General features: G+C 36.9%; 1 protein-coding gene across 1 annotated transcript; it reads left to right on the top strand.

Moving 5' to 3' along the window:
* The first annotated feature begins 720 nt into the window (after positions 1-720).
* Positions 721-11,116, top strand: LOC104886411 (vacuolar-processing enzyme). The gene is made up of 8 exons (XM_057392667.1): positions 721-1,077; positions 4,510-4,674; positions 4,759-4,915; positions 5,708-5,793; positions 5,950-6,149; positions 9,419-9,467; positions 9,692-9,904; positions 10,754-11,116. The coding sequence occupies exons 1-8, from the start codon at positions 871-873 to the stop codon at positions 11,099-11,101; spliced, it is 1,425 nt and encodes a 474-aa protein (XP_057248650.1). The 5' UTR covers positions 721-870; the 3' UTR covers positions 11,102-11,116.
* The last annotated feature ends 148 nt before the right edge of the window (positions 11,117-11,264 follow it).

Genomic DNA, 11,264 nt, shown 5'->3' on the forward strand with positions numbered 1-11,264 from the left:
GTTAGATTCGTCTCAATGTGTAAATTCGTAATATCAACTTTTTATATTTTTTTACTAATAAGAAATAGAAGATATCGTACGTCAAAGGTACGTCTTGGAGACTGTGCAAAATGAAACGGGAACTATATTTTGGGACGAAGGGAGTATTATTTACTCATGTGTTACTTTTAGCTCTCGCATATAAGCGTATAATTTCAATTGTGCGGCTTCTTAATAAAAGATAGTGCGTTTACAAAATGTATCACCTAATCTTATGTCTGAGACGCGTCTTGAAAATATACTTGACCCATTTTAAACATTTTTATGTAAACAAGTTTATCTATGTGTTGTAGTGCTTTTTTTTTCTGAACTTTTAATTCGAATATCCGATGTTCATAATTTGTCCCCCCACTTTGAGAATCCTGGCTCCGCCACTGGAATGAACTTATTAGGAAAATATAGGTTTTATCATACTGTTTATTATAATAATTTGTCTTTAAATTTGTACTTCATATTGTATTGTCTTTATTATCATAAATAGGAAAATCTTTTAACAGAAATCTTACTAAAAAAAATCTAAAACAGGACCCCAAACAAAATCACCCATCAACATTCAACAACAGTAGCCGAGTAGCTTAGCCTTTACAAAAAAAAAAAAGTGGACCCAACAACCATCTCAACTTCAAGTCTTCAACAACTGCAAACTCATCATAACCGTAAATTTATCATCATCACCTCCATCAACGACCCTTAATTTTCCACGTATTAAAGCAAGAAATATATCCTTCATATATCAATCTTGCAAATTCCCACTATTTCACATCAGAATCTCTCTCAAAAACTATCTCCCCTTGTTTTTCCAATTATATTCTGCCATTTGTCACCGGAGAAATGATCCGCTATATCGCCGGCGTACCATTAATTCTGTTCTTACTCTTAAGTTCACTCGTTGAGAGCCGTCAGATCTTCGACGACTTCCTTCGATTACCGTCTGATCATGATTTTCCACGCAGCAACGACGTTGATGATGATCAAATCGGTACTAGATGGGCGGTTTTGATTGCTGGCTCAAATGGGTACTGGAATTACAGACATCAGGTTATTGATTCATCTTAAATGCGATTATATTTTTTTTTTATGGACTTGAGTGAAATTTTTGACTTTTTTTTATATTGTCATTTTGCGTTGGAAATTTCGTTAGAATTTAAGGAGTGGGGGTACTTGTGAAACAAAAGGGGTTATTATTATTATTATGGGTTAGGGTATATGCATCCTTGAGGAATGATAAACCTCTTTTTGCTAGCAGATAAAGAGGAATAAAACACTATTTATATTTCATGAACACTATTTGTTAATTGCATGAAGCCATGAACATTATTTTTAGTTACACGAACACTAGTTTTAGTGGCATGAATATTATTTTTTAGCATCGGAATTTTCGCGACTACTTTTTGGTTTGACTGACACTCTGCAATTTTCGAGATAACTTTTTGGTGATATGGGTCCCATGAAATAGAAGATGAATAAAACACTATTTTATATTTCATGAATACTATTTGTTAGTTACATGAACACTATTTTTAGTTACACAAACACTAGTTTTAGTAGCATGAACACTATTTTTTAGCATCGGAATCTTCGCGACTACTTTTTGGTTACTTTGCAATTTTCGAGATAACTTTTTTGTTTGACTGACAACTATTTCCTATATATATTGACAATTTTACCCTTGCTAGATGTTTGCAAACATCTAGCAAAAAGAGGTTTATCATTCCTCTGCATCCTTAAGTGCTGCATATAAGACATAAATACATTGCTTAAAATAGAATTTAGTTGTAAATTTATGACAAAAGTTTGCATTAATTTATGTAATAAATGATCAGTTAATGCTTTTTTTTTTTCCATTTTTAGCTTCTTATAGGGCCGCATTTAGCTTTTTCCTGTTATTATTACTGTCTTATTTTGTAGTTTCTGTTTCACTTTAGGCACGAAAATTAAAGAAACCTGTTACTCCCTCTGCTTTTATTTATTTGCTATATTTTTAAAAAAAGGTTGCCTTTTTTTTATTTGCTACATTGTTTCAACTTTTCTTATTAGAGCATACACAATGATTGATCCAAAAAATTAGATCATCAATTATTTTAATATTTCCTCTCTCTTTCACCTCACTTATGATCTATCATTAGTTTTTATCACCCACAATGGATGATCTACAATTTAGGCTTTTTAACCATTGGATTGCTTTTCTTAATGCCATTAGATTGTTGTCAACTCATCATACATGGGGCCTACCAATTATTCTCTTTCATGAGCTTCAACTATGATCCAACAATGATCAGATCATTGTAATGATCTGATCATCCTTCTCTCTCTCCTCTTTTTTTCTCTCTCCTAATTCTTTATACTCTCTCCGTTTTTTTAGATGTAATATATTGACTTTGGGCACTATTCATCCAATACACTTTGACCACTAATTGTTATTTATACATATGAAAAAATATAGTCATGTGGGATCTTGTTTGATTCGTCACGGTATACACTTTCCAAATATATATTTTTTATAATTTTTACTTTTATACAATTGGAGATATTATCGGTCAAAGTTGTGTCTCGGCAAATGTGAAAAGTCCAATGTTACATCTAAAAAAAACGGAGGGAGTAATATTTTTCTCCCTCTCTCCTCGTGATCTAGCTTTAGATCATTTAATGGGCTCACTCTTAGGAGACTTGGCCCACCAAAAACTAATAGTATTATATTTGTTTCCCCTCTTTTTCCACCAAAAAGTACTACTTTTATCTCCTAAATTCTTGTGTAAACAAGAATGTAGCAAATAAGTAAAAGCGGAGAAGTATGTACTTACATCGTTGTGTTTTTTGGAATGATTGTCATAAAAAATGATAAAGAATTAGAACATTAGATGGGTGAGCATGTGAAAAGAGGATAGAGAAAGTAAAAAATATTTTTTTCTCTTATACCCAATGAATGACCCATGTGAAAAGGGAAAGAAAGTAAGAAGTGTTGTTAAAAATAGAAATGAGGGAAATGAGAACAACAGTTTGGAACACTCAAAATAGGATGGAGGGAGTAGTATTATTTTAGTTTTTAAAGACATGATCTTTTATTGCTATGAAATCAGAGATTAATTTTTGTTAGTTCAAATTTATGAAGTTGGCTGAAATATTATTATTGACAAATTACATGTTATTGAAGATTACATGGTTAGGAAGAAAGATTAATGGAGTGGAGTAGCAAATTTGGTTTATGTTAGGTAGGGTTGTTTGATATTCTAATGTACTTCCGTTACATGTAACAATTGCAGCATGTAGAGTTTTACGACTCCTAACATACAACTTTGACGGTTAATATCTGTAATTACCTATGAGTAAAAAAGCGTAGGAAGTTGATATTTTGAAAGTATCTATTATTGCGTAAAGCGAAATGAATTGATAGTGTTGTAATAAGGAAATAGCAAAGGGTCATTGGAGACTTGAAAATATTTGAAGGATTTAGTTATGGGGTTTTGTATCATGAGAGATTTTATTAGAGTCTTGCTAAATGGAGGATTAATACAGATTATGACTTAGGCTTGGGGAAGGTTGATGTATTTGAACGGCTAACCACTACCTTCCTAAGTCTATAAAAGCCCTTACTTAGATACTTAAGTATATGCTGAACTCCAATTCATGTATTGATATTGCAGACGATTACTATAAATGTGTACATAAATGTATCTCCGATGTTATTTTCTTTCGGCGCGTTTTGCGGTCATGCATTCTACGCAGAAAAAACTTTGTCTACCCAGTGGGTAATCATACTAGAGGTAGACATTAATAATTAGTGGAGTACAACTCAGCAAAGTTAGTTATGTTTTAATTGTCTATTTATAGTGGGTAGTCTACCCAGTGTGTAGATGTATCAATCTCCATTCTGCACTGCCTAAGAACCACCCACTGCCTAAGAACCACCCACGAGAAACATAGAGCCTAGAGGATGCTCTCTTAGAATTTCGAGCTACTTGGACCAGCACTTTTTAGCATGTTTCTTTTGAAACATTGATAATTTAGTTTGGTATATGACGTCCTATCTTAATGCTCCTAAAATGGATATTACTCTTTGTGTATCGTTACTTGAAGTAGACGGAAGTGGCTTCAAGTCATTGTATAGTGTGCTACCCTATTCTGGTGTTTTGAAGAAATGGTTCATGCTCAATTTCATGAAATGAATGAATATGGCCAATCTTTTATAGTTGAGTTGTGAGGCTATAAGGAGGTGTAGGTAGTGGGGGACGGGAACATGGCCTACCAATAAGTTCTCATCAAGTTCATTTTATAATTTGATATTTATGTCTAAGGACATTTTGCATCCTGTGTCTATTAAAAACCATCAGTTCTGAAACTTGCTTGGCCTCAACGTAAGAAGGAGGTTCTGAAACTTGCTGACATAATAGTCTTGTGCCGAGTATTCACTTTCCAATTTGCTCCAAGTACTTGGTGGGAATATTAACATTTTTTTGCTAATCTTTTGTCCAGGCTGATGTTTGTCATGCTTACCAAGTTTTGAAGAAAGGCGGTCTGAAAGATGAAAATATCATTGTTTTCATGTACGATGACATTGCTTATCACGAAGAGAATCCAAGACCAGGTGTCATCATCAATAGCCCCTATGGAGGTGATGTTTACGCAGGGGTTCCCAAGGTTTTTCTGAATCCACACTTTTATGGCTTGCTGATAGATTTTGCATCATTTTTTCCCTCTGATTTGTTTGATATGATGTGGCAGGATTACACCGGGAATAATGTGACTGTCCACAACTTTTTTGCTGCTTTACTTGGAGACAGAGAAGCTATTACTGGTGGGAGTGGAAAGGTGGTGGATAGCGGCCCTAATGATCATATATTCATCTATTACTCAGACCACGGTGGTGCTGGTGTACTCGGTTAGAATTTTGAGCTTCATAGCTCGTTTACGAATCATGTTTTTTTTAAAAGAGTTTAAGTGATTATATCTGCTTGCTTGTCTCGTGATTCTCATAAGAAAGTTGTTTGTTGTACTTTAACATCTCTTAATTGTTGATTTTTTTGATATTAATGAAGGACAACAGCAATTTCTTATGGTCATTATTGTGTGGCAATGCAATTTGAGGTTTTAATACCATAAAGCTGCTTTGAGCCCAACTTTGTTGGTTTTTTTACTCTTCCAGTTGCTCATGTAACACTCTCGTATTCGCATGCTGGATCTTAGCTTGTATTCCTGAATCTTAGTATATTACCTCTTGTCTAATAAAATGCTTTCATGTTGTGCTATCAAATTTCTTATGAAGACCTTCTTCCTATTTCAGCTTGGCAGGTTCTAAATACATGTAACTTGAATTTTGGTTACTCTTCTTCAGTGCCTTGTCAAGTCTTCTGTTCAAACTTTTCTTTCTGTTAGGCTGTTCAATAGTTAGTTGTTAACTTGGTATACGTGCTAAAAATTTAGATTTTCTTGGATTCATCTCAAGTACTTGATTAATAAGAGAGCACAAGGACTTCTGAACACCTTAATGTTGTGATGACTTGTTGATTTACATGTGATACCTTTAAAGACAAACTAGGTCCTAGATTTATTGTGTTTAGGTTCACTTTTGATTGTTTATTTAATGACAGTGATGACTGTTCTCCAATGTGCTCTAGTGAAATCTTATATTCTTCTTGTAAAAATGGCTTTTAATTCTTTGTGCGTTGCTCAGGTATGCCTACTGTTCCATTCCTCTATGCTGATGCGTTGATGAATACATTAAAGAGAAAGCATGCTTCTCAAACATATAAGAGCTTGGTGAGATCCTCGCCCTGCTTTAAAACAAATTGGTTTTCCTGTGTGTAGCAACCTCTATTTTATACTTGTCATAGGTTGATGTCAAGCTTCTTTCATTTCACCCTTATTGTAGATCTTATTTGGGTTCTGATTAGTTTTGAATCTCCACAATGTCAGGTATTTTATGTTGAAGCCTGTGAATCTGGGAGCATCTTTGAGGGTCTTCTTCCTGAAGGGCTTAATATCTATGCTACCACTGCTTCCAATGCTGTAGAAAGTAGTTGGGGGACCTATTGTCCTGGGGATTATCCTGGGCCTCCTCCAGAGTATGAAACGTGTCTGGGTGATTTGTATAGTGCAGCTTGGATGGAAGACAGGTATCATTTATACCTGTATATTCGATACAAAAGAATGCATTATTTTCTTAGTGTAGTTTTTACTCACCACATAATGATAGTTTTCTTTGCTTCCCTGGCCCCTTAATCTTTGGGTTTCTGGACTGTGGTCGTAGGGATGGCGTTGTGCTGATTAAGATGGTACAATCTAATCAAGCACGAAACTCATCCTGTTTGGAAAGTTTGCAGGTGTAACAATGTCTATAGGTTTTGATTTACAAAAGTGACAATCAGACTTAGTCATCAATTTGGGACATTAATGAGAAAACAGGTTTCGATTGAAAAACAAATACTCCCTCCGTCCTCGATTAATTGTCCTGTTAGTTTTGGGTTCATCCATCAAGACTAAAGAGTGGGGGATTATAGGTTGTTTGGGTATACAGAGAAAAAATAAAAATTAAAAATAATAAAGTAAGAGAGAGTTAGTAGAAGGCTCCACATCACATGAGTATGAAGAGAGTGTGTGAGAGAACGATAGTTAATGGAGGGACTTGCATCACATGTGTATAGTGGGTGTGGTGGGGTAAATTTTCTCTTTAAAGTAAGAGGATAATTTTTTAAAGGACTAACCAAAGTAGTATACAAGACAATTAATTAAGGACGGGGGTCTACAAAAGAAGGGAAAGACAATATAATAGTTTTTAGTTTAGCGGTTATTTCACCAAATACTCCTGAAAAAAATATTTATTCATCAAATACCCCAACTTTTTTCAAAATTCACCAGATACTCCTAATTTTTTAAAAAATTCACCAGATACCCGAAATTTTATAAAAAATGACAAATAATGCCCTTAATGACTAAAAGCGGTTAACTCTGTTAATCATTAGCGTTAATTAATCCTAATTAACTCTAATTAACTTAAAAATCCTAAAAACCTAACTAACCCCTAACCCCCCTCTCTCTCCCCTAACCCACCACCCCCAACAACCTTATCCCCACCTGCCCCCCCTCTCCCTCCACCACCCCCGCAGCCCCCTCCCCTAGCCCGCAGCCGCGCCCTCCCCCTCTCTCTTCCCCAGCCTGAATCCTCCCCCCACCCTGTCGGAGATCTGTCGTCGATTCGAAGACCACCGCAAGTGAAGAGAGAGGGAGGGAATCTTTGTGGCGACGATTCGAAGAGCTCGATTCGTCGTCCACCACCACCGCAAGCAAAGAGAGAGCGGGGTTGCGGGAGAGGGAGTCGCGGAAGAGGGGGTCGCGAAGGGGGGTCTGGGGTTGGTGGCTGCAGGGGAGGGGTAGGGGTGGGTCTGGTGTGTTGGTGGCTCCGGGGGACAGGTAGGGGGTGGGTTTGGTTTGTTGGTGGCTGCGGGGGTGGTCTGGTGTGTTGGTGGCTATGGGGGACGGGTAGGGGTGGGTATGGTGTGTTGGTGGCTGCGGGGGAGGGGTAGGGGTGGGTCTGGTGTTGGTGTATGCGGGGGAGGGGCTGGTGGGTTGGTGTTGGTGGTGGGCTGGGGGTTGGGGGCTGCCGGGGTTGGTGGGCTGGGGGTTGGGGGCTGGTGGGGCTGGGGTTGTTAAGGGGGTGGGGGGTTGGTGGGTTAGGGGAGAGAGGGTTAGGGTTAGTTAGGGTTAGGATTAGTTAGGGTTAATTAGGTTGACTTAGGGTTAATTAGGTTGATTTAGGGCTAATTAGGTTGACTTAGGGCAAACTTGTAAATAAATACTAACGGAGACTAACGTCCATCAACTTTTGGGGTATCTGGTGAATTTTTTTGAAAGTTAGGGGTATCTGGTGAATTTTGAAAAAAGCTGGGGTATTTGGTGAATAAATTTTTTTGTCAGGAGTATTTTGTGAAAAAACCTTAGTTTATATTATTGATTTTCTAGATACAAAAAGAATCAAATTTTATTATATCCTTGAAGTTTGCACAAAGTGACATGACCCTATGATTGAAAAAGTTAAAAGTTAGATTTACTGCAAAATAGCATTGACTTTTCATTCACGTTCCTATAAAAAGAATACCACTCCATCCCCTTTCCTTTCCTAACTCTATGGCCATGCATAGCAGCCCTTTAGAACTAAGTTCTAATTCATTAACTGAAATCATAATATATAAGAGCCCCTACCTTGGAAGATCTAAGTTGCATATTAGAGAAAATTTTGTTTAATCTTGCTTATAGGGATCTATCTAACAAAGTGAGAGGATTACTACCTCCACAAATATCAATGAAAAGTGAGATAGAGGGCATATGAAATGTTGGGAATGGAGCTCATCAGACAAGACTTGGCTGATTTAGACATTGCCAAGGACATGGTTTTTTTAGGACACTCTTGAATCATTCGCTTTCTTGTAGGAAGGGGGGGGGGGATGTCTCGTCATCTTTAGTTATAGGATACACACAGTTCTTGTATAGGTAGAGGAAGGCTGAACAAATTTTGGATGGATGGCATGCTATCCTGCTTTGATTCATGAATGTTGGCTTCCTGCAAGACCATGCTGATACACTTATGCTTACATGGTGATCAGTTGGGGACTGATGGATACATCAAATTATATAGCACACATATGCATGCACCAGCACACGCTGGTATACCTTTGGAGGTAAGTTGGCAAGGGAGATGACTTACTACCTTTGCAATAGAAGAGATTCGGATGATTATAAGAATTTTAAATTTTGCTTCAAAGCCTGTAGGAAATTAGTGCCCCGAGGCAAAGGAAGGCACATTAGCTATGTTGCGGTCTTAATTTTTTATTTAGTATATTATCAAATGCATTCACTATGCATATTTTCAAATATATACTTCCTCTGGTTCTCAATAGCTGCACACTATTTTATGCAATATTCATATACTAATGTGTAATAACGGGAAGGGGCACTTTTGGTAATGCACATTAGTTTGTTATGGGTTAGCTTGAGGAATAAGGAACTAAGTTAGTTAGAGGAGAGAGTAGGAAAATCCTCTATAAATAGAGGAGAGTAGGGAGAGCGAAGGCATGTTGAAACTTGTGGTGAGAAATTAGTAGTGTTAGCTTGAGAGAGTGCCATTCCTCTCGAAAAAGTGGCTAGGTTGTAGTCGGTGATTTAATCATCAATTCAATCATATTTTAGCTTGTTTCTCCTTAATCATCTTTCTCACTTCCATAATCTCTATTTTCTGCCACTAATCTAATGTTTATGGGAGCCATGTATGTTGATTCATTACATAATGTTGACCATATCATTCTACATATGTATGAAAATAAATGTCGTTGTGTAATATGTTGCTACATTAGATCTAATGTCTGTTTCTAATAATTAATTCTTTGAACAGTGAGATTCACAACTTGCGGACTGAAACCTTGAAGCATCAATATGAACTGGTGAGAACTCTAGAATAGTTCTTTTTGGTGCCAAGAAGTTGAGAATATTATGAGTGTACGATGTACCATATTACCTTTTGCATTTTGTTTCACTATTTTGAATCTGTCGCAGTAGTTATGAGGCGTTACATCTATAAGCCTTAGTATGGGTAGCAATTACTTATTCTGGTGGTGGGACGTGGGAGATGTTTAAAAGTGTAATAATATTATTTTGATTATTGCAGGTTAAGATGAGGACATCCAATGGAGGATCTCGTTATGGCTCTCATGTCTTGCAATTTGGTGATAAAGATCTTAGCAAAGACAAGCTTTATATGTACATGGGTTCAAATCCTGCCAATGAGAATTTCACGTATGTGGATAATAACTCATTGCACCCACCGTCTTCTAAAGCCGTTAACCAGCGGGATGCTGATCTTGTCCACTTCTGGGAAAAGGTTCTTGTGCTTTCACATTTCACATCCCTAATTTTTAAATTTATACAAGCTCTTGCATGTTGAACTGCTCTGTTAATTTTCCACGAGTAAAGAGCATTGATAGCTTAAATCCCTTTTGTCCTTATTTCAAAGGGGAGAGGGGTGGGCTGTCTAGACTCTAGACATTAAGTGAATTGCAGTATTGTTAAAGTTAGTGAAGGGTTGGGGTGCTAATCTAAATAAGCTGCTCGGGAGCAACTTGTGATCCACTTAGTCAAAACTCGACGTGAGGTGACTCATTCGACTCGAGCTAGGGAATTTTAAGCTCGGCGTGCTTTGAGTCGAGTGGAGCACGAGTCAATCATTTTCGAGTTGAGTCGAACATAACTCAACTCGTGATCAGTTCACTCGATTAGCACCCTTAATAATAGTTTGGTCAGTATACTCTAGTTCTAGCTTGGTTTGCAATTTGCTACACAATTGTGATTTTGTTGTCTTTTTCCCTTTGCTGTAAATACAAAGAAGACAAGAAGCGATTAAACCTAATTGAACTTCTTGTTTTTCTTTAAGCTATTGTCAGTTGTTACTATATAGATGTGATCTGAAATTAGAACACAGAACAACTGTAATTCACAAAAACTTGAATACTCACTAGTCAGTAGTAAAATACTCAAAAACCATGCACCGAAAACGGTGTAGTTATATGAAAAGTAAGAGTATGTACAGAAGAGCACTGATACCATTCAAAGGTGTACACCATCTTGCTAAAGCAGTACTTGATAGCTCTTGACATTATATTTGTTATGTTGATATATCGAGTTGAACTGTTCTTTACTTGTGTCTGTTTTCTGTTTGTCACTTTGTCTACAGTTCCGCAAGGCTCCTGAAGGCTCTCAAAGCAAGATGGAAGCTCAGAAACTGTTTATGGAGGCAATGTCACATAGAATTCACTTAGATCACAGTATTAAACTTGTTGGAAAGCTTTTGTTTGGAATAGAGAAAGGTCCAGAGATCTTAGAGACTGTTCGGCCTGCTGGGCAACCCCTCGTTGATGACTGGACTTGCCTTAGAACATTGGTATGTTCTGAAAATTCCTCTCCAATTTTCGTCATCAAAAGTCTATTTTCCCTTGCTCAAAAATTCTTTCCGTTCTACTTAAATTGTTCAAATTTTCCTTTTCTTGTTATTCAAAAACATACTCTCTCTGTCCTCACTTAAAATTTTATGTTAGAATTTGGGCACATGTCTTAATATATTCTATTATGGGAGTGGAACTTTTAAGTAGATGGTGTAAAAGGGGGGATACAAAATTTTACTGAGAGAGAGATGTTAGGGGCCTACTCCACATGGGATATAGAGAGTATGAGAGAGGGGAGTAGGG

This window comes from Beta vulgaris, chromosome 2, assembly GCF_026745355.1.
Source record: "Beta vulgaris subsp. vulgaris cultivar EL10 chromosome 2, EL10.2, whole genome shotgun sequence".
NCBI lineage: Eukaryota > Viridiplantae > Streptophyta > Magnoliopsida > Caryophyllales > Amaranthaceae > Beta > Beta vulgaris.

What these genes read in the sequence shown, in the direction of transcription:
- LOC104886411 (XM_057392667.1), top strand. Translation starts at nt 871, where the DNA reads ATGATCCGCTATATCGCCGGCGTACCATTAATTCTGTTCTTACTCTTA. An exon ending in ACTGGAATTACAGACATCAG is followed by an intron (nt 1,078 to 4,509) that starts GTTATTGATTCA and finishes TCTTTTGTCCAG; the next exon opens with GCTGATGTTTGTCATGCTTA. An exon ending in GCAGCTTGGATGGAAGACAG is followed by an intron (nt 6,150 to 9,418) that starts GTATCATTTATA and finishes TTCTTTGAACAG; the next exon opens with TGAGATTCACAACTTGCGGA.